Below are 21,015 nucleotides of genomic sequence, written 5' to 3'. Positions count from 1 at the left end.
AAAGCTTGGCCGGGCCGGGGCAAACTGATAAATCCAGTACTGGCCGCCAGGCCTGGTCCTTTCTGGATACCAAGGAATAGTAGAGTAAAAACCTTGTCCTTTTTCCTGTTCTGGTACTGGCTGAATGGCCCCCATATCCATGAGGGACGTAATCTGTTTCTCTGCCTCTGCCCATTGATTTGTGGGCAGATCTGGCCAACCGTTTGCCATTGGCAGAGTGTGGAAATGGAATCTGTATCCTTGTGATACTATGTTTAGTACCCACTTGTCCTGGGTTATTAACTGCCAATTTTGAGCAAAAAGTGCTAACTTTCCCCCTAAGGGTGCTGTCAAAAGTTAAGTGCTTGGTGTAGGCAGAGGGAAGTCACTGGGACTGTTTTCTGTAGGTTTGCGCTTTATCTCCCCCTGATTTGGAGGTAGATGCGCCCCATTGCTTTGACCTGTATGAATCTTGCTCCTGGTATCTGGAACCCTTTGGGTGTCTGGATTTTCCCCTTTGCACTCTGACACAAGAAAGGACCAATTTTTTTTGTAGGCCAGTGTCTACTGAATCTTGGTGGCTGCACTTGTAATAAGTCTTGAACAGTTTTCTTAGACTTAGCTTTGTCTTCCATTTTCTTTAAAATCTCTTCTGCCTTAATACCAAACAGAGAATCATGCTGTAAAGGTGCATCTAGCAATTTAGCTTTAACATGATCAGGCAAATTTTGTTCCTTTAACCAGGCATGCCTCCTAATCACAGATCCAGTAACTGCAGCCCTGCAGGAGGCCTCTAAGGAATCAATAAGTACAGTTTTGTACCTACCATAAATGTAGATGTATACACTGCTGCAGTCATTACACTTGGATTATCCTGCCGTCAGGCGGTCCCCACAGTCGGCCCGAGTTCCAAAGTCTTGGTCCGGCGTCGGTTGTTGTTGCTTCTTCCCTGACGTCAGTGCGCCAGGGGTATACAAGATGCAGCCAACGTCATTTTCTTCAGTTTCTCTTGCCCCAGATGTCAGTTGCCCCCATAAAGGTAGGCAATGTAAATTGCTAATAAAACATGCATAAAAAAAGCAAACAAATACTTTGTTACCAGCAAATACTCCCCATAGGTAGCAAAGGGTAGAATACTAGGGTAAGTACCAACAAGTAAGAGGGGAAGGAGGGAGGGTAACCTGGACTACAGCAGTGTATACACTCGAACATCTACATTTATGGTAGGTACAAAAAGTACAGATTTGTACCTACCATAAATGTAGATGTCCGAGAGGTATGCATCTGCAGTCCTAACAAATGGGTTGTCCTGCCTCAGGCAGCCCTTCGGTCGGCCGGATTCCAAAGTCTGGGTCTGGCCTCGGCTGATGTCGCACTTCACCCGACGTCACTGCGGCAGTCAATTGGGTATAAAGGCATCAGCCGACGCCATTTTCCTCAGTGTTTCTTGCCCCAGATGCCAGGTGCCCTCTAGGAGGGCTAAATTTGGATAAATGCAAATGATTCCAAACAGTAGAGAGCAAACAAAAAATAAGCATGTATGTACATATATACAAACAAATACACCATAATAGATTCCCCCAGCTAGCTACAAGATGGGCAAATACCCTAGGAGTACCACAGAGGGAAGGAGGGTGGTATCCTGACTGCAGATGCATACCTCTCGGACATCTACATTTATGGTAGGTACAAAACTGTACTATGTCCCTTCAAGGATGCATCTGCAGTCCTAACAAATGGGTAGAATACCATAGCCAAACTGGGGGAGGAGGCACTAAGAAGATTATGGTGTAGTTAAGATCCCTTGCAAAACAGCAGTTGCAAAACCTGCTCGGGATCTGGAGTATAAAGGCAGATTATAATGCTTGGCAAATGTATGCACGGAGCTCCAAGTAGCAGCCTCTAAAATGTCTTTGGTAGCCACTCCTCGTAAGAAAGCTGTAGTAGTGGCTGTAGCCCTTGTGGAGTGAGGTCTGATTTCTTTGGAGTTGTCTTCCCATGAAAGGAGTAACAAAATCTAATGCAATTTCCTATCCATTTTGAGATTGTCTGTTTTGAAATTGCTTTTCCTTCCATTCCTGCTGCATATGCTACCAGAAGCTGGTCAGTTTTTCTATTGTTCTTGGTTCTGTCCAGGTAGTAGCGCAATTGTTTGTGTACAACCAAGGTGTGCAGTAGTCTTTCCCCCTGTTCTGTGGGTTGGGGAAGAATGTTGGTAGGTGGATTGCTTGGTTCAATGATACCCTGGAGACCACCTTTGGCATAAAAGTAGGGTTAGTTCTCAAGGACACTCTATCCTGATGGAGGATAAGGAAGGGCTGTACTGCCATTAATGCTTGTAATTCAGAAACCCTTCTTGCTGAAGTGATTGCAAGCAGAAAAGCAGTTTTCCAAGATAAGAACTGTAATTCTGCTGTTGCTGCTGGTTCAAAAGGGGGAAGTGTTAACTTTTCCAACACAAAGTTCAGGTCCCATGTAGGTAGAGGTGGCTTCCTTGGAGGCTTTACATTTTTAATACCTCTCAGAAACTGCCTGAGTAGAGGATGAGAGAAGACTGGAGGATCCATGTTGTATTCTGCTGAAATTGCTGATGCATGAATTTTGATGGAGGAGTAAGACAGGCCATTGTGGAAAAGTTCTGCTAGATATTCCAGGATGTTAGCTATGTTAGCCAATGATACATTTTCTCCTTTTGTTGCACTCCAAATGAGGTATCTTTTGCTGAATAAGTTTTCCTTGTGGAGGGTCAGCGAGCCTCCAGGATAATGTCTTTAACCCTCTGGGATAAATCTGGGTTATTTTGTTTCATGTAAGATTCCAGGCAGCTAGCTGCAGTGTTTTCAAGTTTGGATGCAGGATCTTGAAGTTGTTCTGTGTTAGTAGCAGAGGAACTAGAGGTAGAGGCCACTCGTGTGTCCGAGACATACTTCTCAGAAGCGGGTACCAATGCTGTCTCGGCCAGTCTGGAGCTATCAGTATGATCCTTGGGTGATCATCTTTGATCTTCAGTAGCACTTTGTGCATCAAAGGTAGAGGTGGGAATGCATATGCGGTTAGGTTTTCCCAACTGAAGGATAGGGAGTCCACCTTCCAAGCAAGTGGGTGGTATGTCCTTGTGCAGAATTTTCTCAATTGGTGGTTGTGCGGGGATGCGAACAGGTCTATTTCTGGTAGCCCCCATTTGTCTGTAATGGTTTTGAAGATGTCCGGATGCAGCATCCATTCGTGGGCATCCGTGGTAGTTCTGCTTAATGTGTCTGCTAATATATTTTCTTTTCCTGGCACAAATAAGGCCTGGAGCTGAATGTTGAGGTTCAGGGCCACATTCCACAGGTCCATTGCCATCCGGCATAGGGGATATGAATGTGTGCCTCCCTGCTTGTTGATATACCACATAACTGTGGTGTTGTCCGTCCTTATCAGCAAATGACCCTGTTGAAGAAACGGTCTGAATGTCTGAATTGCCTGTTTCACTGCCAGCATCTCTTTTTGATTTATGTGTAGGTTCAGCTGGTCCTGTGTCCACAGGCCTTGTATACACTTGTCTGCCATGTGTGCTCCCCAACCGAGGTCTGAGGCGTCAGTGGTGATAGTCTGGCTTGGGTGAGGGCTGTGGAAAGGCAGTCCTTTGTTCAACTGACACGCCTGAGCCCACCACAGGAATTCTTGCTTCAGGCATGGAATTACTGGAATTTGGGTTTCTAGCCTGTGCTTGTGCTGAGACCATAAATTCCTTAGGTACCATTGCAACTTCCTCATATGCAGTCTGGCATGTGGAATCAATATAATGCAGGATGCCATGTAACCCAGGGCTTGCAGGATTTTCCTTGCTGTAAGCTGGTTCTGCTTTGTTAACGCCTTGAAATAGAGTGGTAGTTGTTTCTGCTTTTCTGCTGTGAGGAATGCCATTTGATTTGGTGTGTCCAGTTCTGCACCCAAGAATGTAATCCTTTGGGATGGTACCAGCCATGACTTTTTTATGTTGACTGTGTATCCCAAGGCCTGCAGTAGGTGAATAACCTTTTCCAAATCTTTTGTTAATTTGATCTTGTTGTCCACTTGTAGCAGGCAGTCGTCCAGGTATGGATAAATTTGAATTCCCTGAAGCCTGCAATGAGCAATTACTGATGCCAGGCATTTCATGAATACTCTGGGCGCAGTAGATAAGCCAAAGGGCAATGCTGAGAATTGATAATGCTCTGATCCTGCAAGAAATCTGAGGTATCTTCTGCAATCTGGTCGAATAGGGACGTGCAGGTATGCCTCCTTGAGATCTAGAGTCACCAGCCAAGCCTCCTTGCCCAGCATGGGAAGAAGGTGCTGTAGGGTCAGCATTTTGAATTTTGGAACAATGAGATATGTGTTGAAAGCGGACAAGTCGAGAATAGGCCTCCATTGGTTTTCTTTTCTTGGCACCAGGAAAGGTCTGGAATAAAATCCTTGTCCTTGTTCCATAGCCTGTACCTTTTCTATAGCTCTCATCCTTAGTAAGTGGTTGATTTGTTCTAGAGCGTTTGTCTTTTGGTTTGGTGGTAGGTTTGGCATTCCTCTCTTCCTTGGTAGAGTATGGAAGTGAAACCTGTAACCTTTGTCTATTGTCTGTAAAATCCATTTGTCTCCTGTAATGTAATGCCAGTTTACTGAAAATAAGGCTAGCTTTCCGCCTAAGGGTGCTTCCAGTTGTTCCCTGGTAGGCGGTATCAGAGTCAAGTCACTGACTGTCCTGTGGAAGTGGTAGTAGCTGGATCTGTGGCAGTACTTCTCTGGTTGTTAGGCTGCCACTGACGTCCCCTGTAGGTGCCTCTGGGTTGACCTCTGCCTCTTGAGCGCCTATTTCTGCCTCTCTGTGCTCTGGTGTCTGGAAAGGACCAATTCTTCGAAGGCCAATTTCTACTAAACCTAGGAGGCTGGACCTGTAATTAGTCCTTGACTGTTTGGACAGATTTTGCTTTTTCCTCCACCTTCTTTAACACTTGCTGTGCAGGGGAGCCAAACAAACTGAGTTTCTCCATGGGTGCATCCAGGAGCTTTGACTTTTCATGGTCTGGTAAGGATTGCTCTTTTAGCCATGCATGTCTTCTGATCACTGTACCAGTCATAGCTGATCTAAAGGAAGCCTCCAGTGCATCATAGCCGCATTTTAAGGAATGATTACTGACCTGCTGAGTGTTATGTACCAAATCCTGAAGGGACTTGCGGTCTATAGGTTCAGGAGAGGATAGTTTTTTATTTAACTGATCTAACAAAAATTCCTGATACTGAATCATGTGGAATTGACAGTTTAAAGCCCTGGCCGAAAGAGTAGCAGAAGTATAAACTTTTTTACCCCATCTCTAATGCTCTAGATTCTCTTTCAGAGGGAGGGATTTTGGTAGTTGCTACAGCTTTGGGGCCTTGAGAAATAGTTTCCGGATCTGCAATAGGAGCCTTATACAGGTGATAATGTGTGTCCGGGACCCTGTAGTATCTGTCGGGCTTAGCAGGGGCCGGAGGAAGAGAGTCAGGGGCAGTACAAGCATCATTGAATGCATCATCCACAACTGTTAGAACTGGAGGAATGGCTAAAGGCCTATGCTGTGGCAAATGCAAAAAGGTCCTGAGCCGTTTCCTTGAATCTGAGAAATCCTGGCCCTGCCATTGAAATTGTTCCCTCATAGCATGCAAGGTTTCCCCAAAAGAAAATTCCTCAGGAGGAGAGACAGAAGGAATGGAGTCTTCTGCGTCAGAATCCTCATATGGAGAATAAGGGCCTTCAGGGGGATTTGAGTTTTCTGAATCATCAGAAGAATAATCCGCAGAAACTGGTTCAGGGGGCTCTGCTCTAGGCCTCTTCTCTGGAGGGGGATGAGAGGCCCTGTCAGGGTGAGGCTGGGATCCCCTGATCAAAGAAATGAGATCCTCTGCCAGGCTAAGCATTTGGGAACTAGAGCTAGGCCTGTGTGAGGGGGTTTTAGAAGGCAAGGCCTTAGAAGATTTAGCTGCTTTAGCCCTAGAGAAAGCCTTAATAGACATGGATGCAGGGGGCCTAGCAGCTCCACGTGCAGGAGTAGATATGTCCAAAGGAATAGTATCTGAATAATCCTGGGTGCCTGCTACAGCAGGAGAAATTTCAGTAGCAGATTCAGCCATGCTGTGCGAGGCCTCGGCTGCAGGAGGAATGTTTTCGGCCGAAGAACCGAGGACTCTGTTTCAGCAGAAACAGAGACACTCGCGGTTGGCTTAACCGTGGTTTCGGCCGAAACCGCGGACCGCGAGTGTCGGTCCTTTTCCTTACGCTTTTTAGCTAAATGCGAAGTCGGAGTCTCCGACGGCATTTTGTAGGCAAAAGCGGGACCAAAATACTCCTCCGCAAACTCCGACCGACGTCTAAGTGTCCGTCGGTTGAAGGAAGCACAGGCTAGACAAGCTGCTACGTCGTGGTCTGGGCCTAAGCAAGGAAGGCAGTAAGAGTGGAAATCCTTATGAGGTATTTGTTTCCCACAAGTTAAACAATTATTTACTTTTTCTGACATCGGCTGAGGCAAGAAAGAGTCCCCAACGGGGTACTTAGCTTTTTAGAAGTCTTCGGAAGTCGAAAACGCTGGATCTGACCGACCGGCACTTACGAACAGCTTCTGCTTTGGGCACCGCGCGGCAAGAAAGACTGAGGAAAATGGCGTCGGCTGATGCCTTTATACCCAGTTGACTGCCGCAGTGACGTCGGGTGAAGTGCGACATCAGCCGAGGCCAGACTCAGACTTTGGAATCCGGCCGACCGAAGGGCTGCCTGAGGCAGGACAACCCATTTGTTAGGACTGCAGATGCATCCTTGAAGGACATCTGTACTATGTTCATCGTGTTACACTGCTGCAGTCATTACACTTGGGTAGAATCCCAAAGCTGAGGTAGGGTGGCTGATTCTATAAGGCATTAGGGGTGGCTATAAGGCCCTGCAGAAAGTACAGTTTTGTACCTACTATAAATGTAGATGTTAGAGTGTTCACACTGCTACAGTCATTACACTTGGGTTATCCTGCCGTCAGGCGGTCCCGCAGTCGGCCAGAGTTCCAAAGTCTTGGTCCGGCATCGGCTGCTGTCGCCTCTTCCCTGATGTCAGTGCGCCAGGGGTATACAAGACGCTTAAGACGCCATTTTCTTCAGTTTTTCTTGCCCCAGATGTCAGGTGCCCCCAAATAGGTAGGCAATACAGATTGCTAATAAAAAATATACATATAAAATAAAAACAATACCTTCAGTTACAAGCAAATACACCACAAAGGTAGTATAGGATAGAAAGGCATAGATAAGTCCAGCTAGTTCAGAGGGGATGGAGGGAGGGTAACCTGCACTGCAGCAGTGTGAAAACACTAACATCTACATTTATTTTAAGTACACAACTGTACTATGTTCATTGTGTTACACTGCTGCAGTCATTACCCTTGGGTAGAATCCCAAAGCTAAGGTTGGGTGGCTGGTCTATAAAGAGTTAGGATTGGCTATGAGGCCTGCAGAACTGCAATGGCAAATCCTGCTCTGGATTTAGAGTAAAGAGGCAAGTGGTAATGCTTGCTAAAGGTGTGCACTGAACTCCAAGTTGCAGCCTCCAAAATTTCCTTGGTAGGTACTCCTCTGAGAAAGGCTGTTGAAGTGGCTGTTGCCCTGGTGGAATGTGGCCTAATGTTATTAGGGACTGATTTTCCATGCTGTGAGTAGTAGTAATGAATACAGTGTCCTATCCATTTGCATATAGTCTGCTTTGAGATAGCCTTGCCCTGTGATCCTGCAGCATATGCTACAAACAGTTGCTCAGATTTCCTGAAAGCTTTTGTTTTGTCCAAGTAGAAGCGCAACTGCCTGTGTTATGTCCAAAGAGTGCAGAAGTTTCTCCTCTTTATTCTGGGGGTTTGGATAAAAAGCTGGCAAATGGATGGTTTGGTTAAGAGTCACACTAGATATCACCTTTGGCATAAAGGTAGGGTTTGTCCTTAAAAAAACCCTGTCCTGATGAAAAATTATAAAAGGTTCCACTGCCATTAATGCCTGTAGCTCTGAGACTCATGTTGAAGTTACTGCCAGGAGCAGAGCTGTTTTCCATGATAAAAATTTTAGATCGGCTGTATTGGCTGGCTCAAAAGATGGCAGGGTCAGTTTTTCAAACTAAATTGAGGTCCCAAGTCGGTGCTGGTGCTCTCTGGGGCAGTCTTATGTTTTTAGCCCCTCTGAGGTACAGCTTTAGCAAGGGATGAGAGAATAAAGGAGGATTCATGTTGTAATGTGCTGAAATGGCAGAGGCGTGGATCTTAATTGTTGAGAAGGATAGCCCTTTGTCCAGCATCTCAGTTACGTATTGTAAAATCTGAGGAATGTTTGGGTCAAGGCTTTGAGCCTGGTTCCAGGTGCAGAATCTCTTCCATTTTTCTGAGTAAGCTTTCCTGGTGCTAGGCCTCCTGGCCTCCAAAATGACATCCATAACAGCTTTAGAGAGAGGCGTTACCTGTTTGACTAATGAATCTGCCATGCAGCCAGGTTTAGGGTTTTGAGATGACCGTGCAGGATCTGACTGTTTTGAGTCAGAAGGTGTGGAATTTGAGGCAAAATCCATGGTGGGCATTGAACTAAGTTCTTTAAGATTGGGTACCAGTGCTGGCGTGGCCAGTCTGGACAATCAGGATCATCTGTGGTTTATCTTGTCTGGCTTTTAGGAGTACCTTTGATAGGAGAGGCAGTGATGGGAAGGCATAAACTTTTAGACTTTTCCAGCTGAACGAGACAGCATCCACTTTCCATGCTTGTGTGTGATAAGTCCAGAATTTTTGTAGTTGGCAATTCAGTGGGGAGGCAAAAAGATCTATGTTTGGGCATCCCAATTTTTGCGTTACCATGCTGAAGATTTGTGGATTCAATTTCCATTTGTGAGGGTCCATGATATTTCTGCTTAGATAGTCTGCCAGAGTATTTTTCTTTCCTGGCAGGAATTGTGCTTGCAGATGAACTTGATACGTTAGAGCTGTGTTCCACAAGGTCATGGCTTGCCTGCATAGGGGTAAGAATGAGTGCCCCCTTGCATGTTTGTGTGCCACATTACTGTGGTGTTGTCTGTCTTTAGTAACAATTGTCCTGGATGCAGAAGGTCCTTGAAAGCTGTTAGGGTATTTTGAACAGCCAACATCTCTTTTTGATTGATGTGAAGATGCATTTGGTCTGTGGTCCACTTACCCTGAATGCATTTTCCTGCCATGTGTGCTCCCCAGGCGTAATCCGAAGCATCTGTTGTTAAGAGTCTGCCTGACTGTGGGTAGGGTAAAAGGCTGACCCTTGTTTAGGTGACATGCCTGTGCCCACCATCGAAACTCCTGTTGTAGGCAGAGAATCATTGGTATTACTGCTTCTAAACTGTGAGTGTGTTGAGTCCAAACACTTTTTCGGTACCACTGTAATTTCCTCATATGCAGTCTGGCATATGGTATTAGTAGTATGCAGGATGCCATGAATCCCAGGGCCTGCAGAATTTTTCTTGCAAGGAGAGGAGACTTTTTTGCCATTAACTGAAAATATTGAGTTAGTTGAACTTGTTTGTCTGGCATGAGATAAGCCATCTGGGCCATTGCATTTAAGCTGGCACCCAGGAATATAATCTGTTTTGAGGGCACTAGTTTTGACTTCTTTTCGTTTACGGTGTACCCTAGAGAAATTAGCAACCTTTCTACAAACACCAGATGCTGTAGAAGAATGTCCTTCGTCTCTGCTTGAATGAGGCAGTCGTCCAGGTATGGATATATCTGAATTCCTTTTTGTCTGCAAAATGCAATTACTGGTGCCAGGCACTTTGTAAAGACCCTGGGCGCAGTAGATAAGCCAAAGAGCAGTGCAGAGAATTGGTAGTGCATTGTACCAGCTTTGAATCCGAGGTATCTTCTGCAATTTTGTCTGATAGGGACATGCAGATATGCCTCTGAGGTCCAGAGTAACAAGCCAAGCCTTCTTGCCCAGCATGGGTAGAAGCTGCTGTAATGTCAACATTTTGAATTTGGGAATAACCAGGTAAGTATTTAGAATTGAAAGGTCCAGTATGGGCCCCAGGCCTTGTCCTTTCTGGGGACCAGGAAGAGTCTTGAGTAAAATCCATGTTCCTGTTGTACTTTTTGAATAGCTCTCATGTCCATGAGGGCTGAAATTTGTTTTTGTGCCACTGCCCATTGATTTTGTGGCAGGTCTGGCATTCCTTTTAGCCATGGTAAAGTACAAAAGTGGAACCTGTAACCTTGAGACACAATATTCAGAACCCATTTGTCTTGGGTGATTGTTTGCCAATTTGAGAAAAAAGTGCTAGTTTTCCCCCTAAGGGGGCTGCCAAAAGGAAAGTGCTTGGCGTACAAAGGGGGAAGTCATTGGGACCGTTTCCTGTAAGGTTGAGACTTGTCCTCCCCTCCTTTTGGGGTTGAGGTGCCCCACTGTCGTCTGTTAGAGCCTTCGGGTTGAGATCTGCCCCTTGGGCATCTGTATCTGCCTCTCTGTGGCCTGTCTGACACTGGAGAGGACCAATTCTTTGTTGGCCAATTTCTGCTAAATCGAGGTGGCTGATCCTGTAAGAAATCCTTGACTGTTTGCATAGATTTAGCTTTATCCTCCATTTTCTTTAACACCTCTTCTGCCTTAACACCAAACAAGGTATCATGCTGTAAAGGAGCATCCAATAATTTTGCCGTAACATGCTCAAGGTAAACTCTGTTCCTTTAACCAAGCATGTCTTCGAATCACAGAACCTGCAACTGCGGCACTGCAAGAGGCCTCTAAAGAATCAAAACCACATTGCAGAGTATGTTTTTCCACCTGTTCTGCTGCATGTAATAAATCCTGAATTTCTTTTTAGTCAGGAGCATCTGAGCTTGCAAGCACTTTCTGTTTTAACTGAGCCATTAAATATTGTTGGTACTTAAGCATGTGAAACTGGCAATTTAAAGCCCTTACTGCTAAAGTTGCGCTAGTGTAAACTTTCTTCCCCCATCTATCCAAAGCTCTGGAATCTCTGTCAGAGGGTACTGGATTTTTTGCAATGGAAGCCTTAACCCCTTTTGGACCCTGGGAAATAGTTTCTGGATCAGCAGAAGGGTTTTTATAAAGAAACTTGCGAGTCAGGGACTCTAATACCTACCTGGCTTGGCTGGTGCAGGGGGCAAAGAATCAGAAGACAAGCTGGATTCAGAGAACACATAATCCACAATATCTAGCACAGGCGGAATAGCCAGGTGCCTGCGCCGAGGCAATAAAAGGAAATCCCTGAGCCTTGTCTTTGATTCTGAATAATCCTGACTTTCCCAATGGAAATGCTCCCTCATGGTATGTAAAGTTTCCCCAAAAGAATAATTCTCAGGAGGAGAGGCTGAAGGGATAGATTCTTCAGCATCAGAGTCCTCATAGGGGGGCAGAGAGTATCCCTGGTCTGAAGAGGAATCAGAGGAAATGGAAACCTTATCAGAGGAATCAGTCTGTATCCTGCCTAGGCCTTTTTCTCTGGAGGGGGATGGGAACCCCTGATTAGAGTAATGAGGTCTTCGGCCATTTTAAGCATCTGTTTCTTAGGCATGGAGGACTGTCCAGGAGAATGCTGTACTTGCTTCTTTGTCTTTAATGGTACTTTTTTCTTGACTGTTGCTTTAATGGTAAGTTGTGAAGGTCTGAAAACACCCTCAGAAGCCGATGCCTGCTCAGCGGCTCCGGACCCATCTGAGGGATTAGTTTCCGTAAGCCCAATACCTTGAGTTTCCAGAGGCCTAGTTGTCTCCACGTGGGAGTCTGAGGCAGCCTGCGGCTCTGAGGTAGTGGGTGTCAGGGGCTGCGAAGCGCCTCACTGAGAACCGGCAACTGGCCTAGAAGAGGTTTAGTCTGTACTGGACCTCGGATGCCTGTCTTTATCCTTGTCTTTGCGTTTTTTCGGAATTGTGGTTATTGGTTGATCTGACGGCATAGTATAATTGAACCTTCGGCCAAAGTAGTGCAAAGCAAAATCAAAATGTCTTTTTATAGTGCGTTTGTTAAATCTAGCACAAAACCGACAACTAGTGAGGTCGTGATCAGGGCCTAGGCATGGAATACAGTAAGAGTGGAAGTCCTTATGAGGTATATGCTTCCCACAAGAAATACAATTATTACCTTTTTCTGACATCGGTCAGAGGCAAGAGAAAAAAAAAGTTTCCCCAACGGGGTACTTAGCTTTATTGAAGACTTCGGATCTGAAATTAGACTGAAAATCTCAGGAGTCAGCCGACCGGCACTTGCCAACTGCTTCTGCTTCGGGCACCGCACGGCAAGAAAGACTGAAGAAAATGGCGTTGGATGCATCTTGTATACCCCCCCCGGCACACTGACGTCAGGGAAGAAGCGACAGCAACCGACGCCAGACCAAGACTTTGGAACTCTGGCCGACTGCGGGACCGCCTGACGGCAGGATAACCAAAGTGTAATGACTGCAGCAGTGCAACACGATGAACATCTGCAGTGGCAAAGCCAGCTCTGGATTTAGAGTAAAGAGGCAGATGATAATGCTTGGTGAAGGTACGTACAGAACTCCAAGTTGCTGCTTCCAAATTGTCCTTGGTAGGTACTCCTCTGAGGAAGGCAGTTGAAGTGGCTGTTGCCCTGGTGGAATGAGACCTAATGCCGTTAGGTGCAGTTTTCCCATGGTGTGTATAGCAGAAACGTATACAATGCCCTATCCATTTAGAAATGGTCTGTTTTGAAATGGCTTTTCCCTGTGTTCCTGCAGCATATGCTACAAATAATTGCTCAGTTTTCCTGAAAGCTTTTGTTTTGTCCAAGTAGAAGCATAACTGCCTGTGTATGTCCAAGGAATGCAGTAGTCTCTCCCCTTTGTTCTATGGATTTGGATAAAAAGTTGGCAAGTGAATGGTTTGGTTTAGAGCCACACTTGATACCACCTTTGGCAGAAAAGTAGGGTTTGTTCTTAAAGACACCCTGTCTTGGTGGAAAATGATGAAAGGTTCCACTGCCATTAGTGCCTGTAATTCTGAAACTCTTCGAGCTGAGGTTATTGCCAGGAGCAGAGCACTTTTCCAAGAGACATATTTTAAGTCTGCTGAGTTAACTGGCTATAAAGGAGGTAAAATTAATTTTTCCAAGACAAAGTTGAGGTCCCAAGTTGGAGATGGTGCTCTACGGGGCGGTCTTATGTTTTTAGCCCCTCTGAGGTACTGTTTTACCAAAGGATGAGAAAAAATAAGTGGATCAGTGTTGTAATTAGCAGAGATGGCAGAGGCATGGATCTTAATGGATGAAAAGGAGAGGCCCTTGTCCAGCATCTCAGACAAGTACTGTAGTATCTGAGGAATATTTGGGACAAGAGGGTCAAGGTTGTGAACCTGGTTCCAGGCACAGAATCTCTTCCATTTATCTGAATATGTTTTCCTGGTACTAGGCCTTCTGGCCTCCAGAATGACATCCATAACATCTTTGGAGAGAGGCATCATATGCTTGACTAAGGAATTTTCCATGCAGCCAGGTTTAAAGTCTTGAGCTGGCCATGCAGTATCCGATTGTTTTGCTGAGTCAGAAGTTGTGAGATTTGAGGCAAAATCCACGGTGGTCCTTGTGCTAAGTTCTCGAAGATTGGGTACCAGTGCTGGCGTGGCCAGTCTGGGGCAATCAGGATCATCTTTGGCCTTTGTCTGGCATTTATGAGTACCTTTGAAAGGAGAGGCAGTGGTGGGAAAGTGTACACCTGAAGGTTTTTCCAGCTGAATGAGCGGGCATCCACTTTCCATGCTTGTGGGAGGTAAGTCCTTGTGCAAAATTTCTATAGCTGCCAATTCATTGGGGATGCGAACAGATCTATGTCCGGGCTCCACCATTTCTGTGTTATCCTGAACATTTGTGGATTTAATTTCCACTCGTGTGGATCCATGATGTTTCTACTTAAGTCATCTGCCAGTGTGTTTTTCTCTCCTGGCAGGAACTGTGCTTGTAGATGAACTCTACAGGCTATAGCTGTGTTCCACAAGGTCATGGCTTGTCTGCAGAGGGGATATGAATGAGTGCCCCCTTGCTTGTTTATGTACCACATAACTGTGGTATTGTCTGCCCTTAGAAGTTGTTGTCCTGGATGCAGAAGGTCCTTGAAAGCTATAAGGGCATTTTGTACAGCTAGCATCTCTTTTTGATTGATGTGAAGGTGCCTTTGTTCTGCGTTCCACTTGCCCTGAATACATTTTCCTGCCATGTGTGCTCCCCAGGCGTAATCCGAAGCATCTGTTGTCAGTGTTTGCCTGGCTGTGTGTTGAGTGAAAGGCTGTCCCTTGTTGAGGTGACAGGCTTGAACCCACCATCGAAACTCCTGAAGGCAAGGAATAAGTGGTATTACTGTTTCCAAACTGTGACAGTGTTGTGACCAGACACTCTTTAGGTACCATTGTAGTTTCCTCATATGCAGTTTTGCATATGGAATTAGTAGTATGCAAGATGCCATGTAACCCAAAGCCTGCAGAACTTTGAGTTGAGTCTTTGTTGCCATCAACTGGAAATATTGAATCAGTTGTCTTTGCTTGTCTGGCGTGAGATAAGCCATCTGGGCCGTTGTATTTAAGCTGGCACCCAGGAATATCATCGCTTGTGAGGGCACTAGTTTTGATTTCTTTTCGTTTACTGTGTACCCTAGGCAAATTAGCAGTCTTTTTACAAATGCCAGATGCTTTAGAAGAATGCCTTTGCTCTCTGCTTGAATAAGGCAGTCGTCCAAATATGGGTAAATTTTAATTCCTTTTTGTCTGCAAAATGCAATTACTGGTGCCAGGCATTTTGTAAAGACCCTGGGCACAGTAGATAAGCCAAAGTGCAGTGAACCAGCTAAGAATCCGAGGTATCTTCTGCAACTTTGTCTGATAGGGACATGCAGGTACGCCTCCTTGAGGTCCAGTGTTACGAGCCAAGCTTTTTTGCCCAGCATGGGAAGAAGCTGCTGTAGTGTCAACATTTTGAATTTTTGAACATCCAGGTAAGTATTTAGAGAAGAAAGATCCAGAGTGGGCCTCCAGGCTTTGTCCTTTCTGGGAACCAGAAAGAACCTTGAGTAAAATCCTTGTCCTTGCTCCTGTATTGGTACCTCTTGAATAGCTCTCATGTCCATGAGTGCTGTAATTTGCCTTTGAGCCTCTGCCCATTGATTTGGTGGCAGATTTGGCATTCCTTTTAACCTTGGCAGAGTGTGAAAGTGGAACCTGTAACCTTGAGACACAATATTGAGAACCATTTGTCTTTGGTGATTAATTGCCAATTGTGAGTGAAAGTGTCAGTTTTCCCCCAAAGGGGGCTGCCAAGAGATAGATGTTTGGCAGCTGTAGTGGGAAGTCATTGGGTCTGCTTTTTATAAGGTTGAGGCCTGTCTTCCCCTTCTTTCTGGGTTGAAGTACCCCACTGTTGAGGCCTGTAAGTACCCTGTGGTTGACCTCTGCCTCTTGGACGTCTGTATCTGCCCCTTTACGGTCTGTCTGAAACTGGAAAGGACCAATTTTTTGTTGGCCAATTTCTGCTAAACCGAGGAGGCTGAACCTGTAAGAAATCCTTCACAGTTCGCATAGATTTTGCTTTATCCTCCATTTTCTTTAATACCTCTTCTGCTATAACTCCAAATAGAACATCCTGATGCAAGGGTGCATCCAATAACTTTGCTTTAACATGATCTGGTAAGGTCTGTTCTTTTAACCAAGTATGCCTTCTAATGACGGACCCTGTAACTGCTGCTCTACAGGAGGCCTCTAAGGAATCAAACCCACATTGCAAAGTATGTTTTCCCACATGTTCAGCTGCATGCAATAAATCCTGCATTTCCTTATAGTTAGGAAGTTCTGAATTTGGACGCATTTTGTGTTTCAACTGAGACATCAAATATTGCTGATATTTAAGCATGTGAAACTGGCAATTTAGTGCTCTCATAAAGTTGCAGATGTGTATACTTTCTTTCCCCACCTGTCTAATGACCTGGAATCTGTCGGAGGGGACTGGATTTTTTGCTGTAGAAGCCTTTACCCCTTTGGGACCCTGCAAAATAGTTTCAGGGTCAGCAACAGGGCTTTTATAAAGGAATTTGAGAGAGTCAAGGACTCTAATATCTGTCTGGCTTAACTGGAGCTGGAGGTAAAGAATCAGGATTCAAGATGGATTCAGCATACACATCTTCCACAATACTCAACACTGGAGGAATAGCAAGGGGTCTGTGTTGAGGTAATAAAAGGAAATCTCTGAGCCTTTTCTTCGATTCCGAGTAATCCTGGCCCTCCCGATGGAAATGCTCCCGCATGGTATGTAAGGTTTCCCCAAAGATGTAGTCCTCTGGAGGAGAGGCTGAAGGAATGGACTCCTCAGCATCAGAATCCTCATAAGGTGGTAAAGAGTATCCTAGGTCTGAGGATGAATCAGAGGAGATGGACACCTGATCGGATGAGTCATAGTCTGCATCCTGTCTAGGCTGAAGGAATGGATTCCTCAGCATCAGAATCCTCATAAGGGGGTAAAGAGTATCCTAGGTCTGAGGATGAATCAGAGGAGATGGACACCTGATCGGATGAGTCATAGTCTGCATCCTGTCTAGGCCTTTTACCAGGAGGAGGGTGGGACCCCCTGATCAGAGTAATTAGGTCTTCGGCCATTTTGAGCACCTGTTTCTTAGGCATGGAGGCCTGTGATGGTGAATGCTGAAGCGGTTTCTTTGGTTTAGATTTAGCAGAAGATTTAATGGTTATCTGAGCAGGCCTGAAAACACCCTCTGAAGCTACGGGTTGTTCAGCTACTCCGGAGCCCTCAGAAGGGATAGTCTCGGTAGTTCTCAAGTCTGGTGCATCCTAAGGCCCAGCCATCTCCATGTGGGAGTCAGAGGCGGTCTGTGGTTCCAAAGAAGTGATCATCAGGGGCTTCGAAGGCGCCTCATTGAAAACCGGAGAACCGGCGACTGGCCTAGCAGAGGCTGAGTCAGTTTTGGGCCTCAGATGCCTTTCCCTGTCTGCGTTGTGTGTATTCCGGTCATCGGTTGTTCCGGCGGCATGGTGTAATTGAATTTAATGCCAAAATAATGCCGGGCAAAATCAAACAGACGTTTAATAGTGCGCTTGTTAAACCTAGCGCAAAACCGACAACCAGTGACGTTGTGGTCTGGGCCTAGGTATGGGATACAATAGGAATGGAAATACTTATGAGGTATTTGCTTCCCACAAGAAATACAATTAACTTTTACTGACATCGGTCTGAGGCAAGAAAAAGTTTCCCCAACGGGGTACTTAGCTTTGTAGAAGACTTCGGTTCTGGATTCGGAATGAAAATCTCTGGAGTCAGCCGACCGGCACTTGCGAACTGCTTTTGCATCGGGCACCACGCGGCAAGAAAGACTGGGGAAAATGGCATCTGCTGCATCTTTTATACCCCTGGCGCACTGACGTCATGGAAGAGGCGACAGCAACCAATGCCGGACCAACACTTTGGAACTCGGGCCGACTGCGGGAGCGCCTCACGGCAGGATAATCCAAGTGTGATGACTGCAGCAGTGTAACACGATGAACATCGCCGCTATATGAAAACAGCCTACAGCAACACTGAAAATTCCCATCTACAGAGACGATCAGAAAGACTAGTGCACTGCAACCATCACATAATTCCTACACAAAAAACAAAAGGAAAGACAAACAAATATCTCACCTTATTGTTCTCATACTTGTATGGGATTTTTAAAGTCTCCATGGCTCGGATCATGGACTGCACAGCAGTGAAAATATTCTGAAACACCAGCTTTGTGAAGCCCCGCTTGTCTTCCTCTGAGTAGCCTGAGCCATGAATGATGCGCATCTGCTTAATAAATGTACTTTTCCCACTCTCTCCAGTACCTAATAAAATAAAATTTTTAAGAATCATACACTTCATACTGAAAATCAAGACATAATTCAAATCACTTCAATGAATTTAGCTCACTGCACTTCTGTGAACACAGCAGAGATTATAATCTGAATCTACCAGTTTTCTAACACAATTACAAATTTTCCAAAAAATGAGGATGAAACAGATTAGAGGAGCAGATATCACAGCATTACAGAATAGATACATGAAGCCACATTAAATAACCAACACTCATTACAGCAGCAACATAGTTTTTAACCTGCATTAACAAACAAATGAAAGTCAGGAACTTACCCCATACTAAAACTTGTAAAAGTAGGGCCATCCTCTAATTGCAGAACTAATGCCACAGGCTTGACTCGGAGAAAGAAATCTTTCTCAGGGAGCTAAGCATTCATCCCAATACTCCTAATGTATGCAGGTACCTAGGCTCTCCACATCTTTGGTATAACACACAATTAGCAAAATAATCAGATCAAGAACAGCAAGAACTAATTTCACAGGATGTTTAGGCGCCATAAACCACCTGCAGTTGTAATATCCCTTGATATTGAAACTAGACTTTTGTGACTGAAGACAGTGTTATGTAACTTAAGGGATTTCCCTGGTAGGACTAGTGGCTTTCATCCACCACTAAAGGTGCTTTCAGAATTTGGATATCTTATTTGACGGACTACATAGTCTGAAGTTCTGAGACCAATATACCCCAACCATCCACTGAAGCACCCTCTTGTGAAGTCTGTCACGCGACACATTGGAACTTCCACTGCTATCCAACTTATGACCTTCAAAATCAGCAGAGCTGAAATTGTGCTGGAAGCCAAAATCTTGGAAATCTGAATTTGACAATGTATCCGTCCTGGAGACAAGTGGGCAAGACAACAGTGTCCAGACTGCAGTCAGTGATTGTGAGTAGTGGAAAAGGAGTCAAATGAGACCTCACATAATGTTTATCTTACTGTCACTTAGGAGACAATTACCCAGGTACTGGCTTCTTTGAGCCTCTGATGAGCAACTGCTATGGACAAATTGTGGTCAACTTCCAAAGGGTGGGCCTTACACATGGTAAAGAGAAGTGTTCGGAGCTCAATGACTGGCTCCACACCAGAAGTAGGGGAAAAAGTACAGTTGCGTACACTTACCATAAATGTAGATGTTAGTGTGTATTCATTGATGCAGTCATCACACTTTGGTATTCGGGCTGAGGGATACCTGCAGGCAGATAGCCAGAGTCTTGGGATTTTTGCGCCTGATGCTGTCACCTCTTCTATGATGTCAGGTCATTAGGGGTATAAAACATGCAGCAGACACCATTACATCAGTTTTTCTTACCCCAGATGTCAGGATCCCCCAAAATAGGGAGCAATTACATGGTGTGGAACATCTCCAGTAAAAAAGTAAATACCACTGCCATAAGATATGGCCAAAAAAGAGAGAATAGGTAGAAAGTATAGAAAAAAGTCAGGGGGCTGGAGGAAGGGTAACCAGGACTGCAACAGTGAATACACTCAAACATCTACATTTATGTTAAGTGTACACAACTGTACTATGTTCTTCGTGTTTCACTGTTGCAGTCATCACACTTGGGTTGACTGGAAGGTCAAGAAGTATTAGGGCTGGCTAGCAGGCCTTGCAAGACTGCTGTAAGCAAATCAAGCTCTGGATTTAGAAAAAAAGATAGGCAAGTGGTAATGCTTGGTGAAGGTGTGTACAGAACTCCAGGTTGCAGCTTCCGGGATGTCCCTGGGTAGGGACTCCCCTGAGAAATGCTGTAGAGAATGAGGTAGCCCCTAGTGGTTCAGAAAGGATCCTTTCCCCTTTATTCTGAGGATTAGGGAAAAAGGTTGGTAAATGGATGGATTGGTTTAAAGCTACACTGGATACCACCTTGAGCATAAATGATGGGTTAGTCCTGAGGGAAACCCTGTCCGCATGGAGGATAATGAAGAGTTCCACAGCCATAAGGACCTGCAACTAAGACACTCTTCTTGCTGAAGTGATGGCTAGAAGTAAGGCTGTTCCAAGAGAGGAATGTTAACTCTGCTGTAGCAGTAGGCTGAAAGGGTGGGGGGGGGGGGGGGTGAGCTTGTACAAAGTTAAGGTACCAGGCTGGAGTGGGAGCTCTCCTCTGGGATTTTTGATTCTTAGCTCCTCTAAAGAACTGTTTGACCAGAGGGAATGAAAAGAGGGGTGGCTCAGTATTGTAATGAGCTGAGATGGTGAAGGCATGAATCTTAATAGAAGAGAAGGATAGGCCTTTCTGGAGCAGTTCTGCTAGATGATCTAGGATTTGAGGTAAGGAGAGCACGGTTGTGTGCCCCCCCCCCCCCGAGACTGGCTCCAAGAACAGTATCTTTTCCACTTTACTTAAGATTTCCTAGTACTAGGCCTCCAGGCCTCAAGAATGACATCCAGCACCTGTCTGCGGAGGGTTGCTGGTGATGTATTCGTGGAATGATTCAGGCTGCTAGGTTCAGGGTTTGCAGCGGAGGGTGCAAAATCTTGCCCTCCTGCTGGGACAGCAGGGAAGGGGTCTGACACAGGTGCCAGGGTGGCACTGCTGTCAGACTGTGTAAAAGTGGGTACCAGTAATGGCATGGCCAGTCTGGTGCAATCAGGATTGTCCTTGGCCTGTCCTGTTTGATCTTGAGTAGTACTTTCGAAAGGAGAGGTAAAGGGGGAAAGGCATAGACAGAGGTTTTCCCATATAAAGAATAGGGCATCCACTTTCCATGCTTGGCTGTGGGGGGAGTTCTGGTGCAAAATTTGCTCAATTGATGGCTCTGGGGGGAAGCAAAGAGATTCACCTCTGGTGTCCCCAACCTGTGGATTAGAAGCTTGAATGAGTTGGGTTCCAATTTCCACATGTATGGGTCCATTAGATTTCTGCTCAAGTCGTCTGCCAGTGAATTTTGTTTGCCTGGCAAGAATTGAGCTTGCAGGTGCACTTGATTGCTCAAGGCTGTGTTCCACAGAGCCATGGCTAACCTGCAGAGTGGGTGGGAATGAGTTCCCCCCTGCTTATGTACCACATAACTGTGGTGTTGTCTGTCTTTATCAAGAGTTGTCCAGGAAGGATAAGGCATTTGAAGGCTGTCAGCGCATTCTGTACAGCTAACATTTCTTTTTGACTGATATGCAGGTGCATTTGTCTTGGGCTCCATTTGC

General features: G+C 45.4%; 1 protein-coding gene across 1 annotated transcript in view; it reads right to left on the bottom strand.

Annotated features, from left to right (window-relative positions):
- The window catches only part of LOC122787178 (guanine nucleotide-binding protein subunit alpha-11), a 490,815-nt gene that overhangs the window by 339,040 nt on the left and 130,760 nt on the right, over positions 1–21,015 (bottom strand). The window contains exon 2 of the mRNA XM_044053758.1: positions 17,653–17,837. Within this exon, the coding sequence (XP_043909693.1) occupies positions 17,653–17,837 (185 nt within the window). The remainder of the gene's footprint in view (positions 1–17,652; positions 17,838–21,015) is intronic.

The sequence above is a fragment of the Protopterus annectens genome, chromosome 13.part0 (genome assembly GCF_019279795.1).
Source record: "Protopterus annectens isolate FY-2018-M chromosome 13.part0, PAN1.0, whole genome shotgun sequence".
Taxonomy (NCBI): Eukaryota; Metazoa; Chordata; order Ceratodontiformes; family Protopteridae; genus Protopterus; species Protopterus annectens.
Note: the sequence above shows the minus strand (reverse complement) of the source record. Positions and strands in the feature narration are given on the sequence as shown.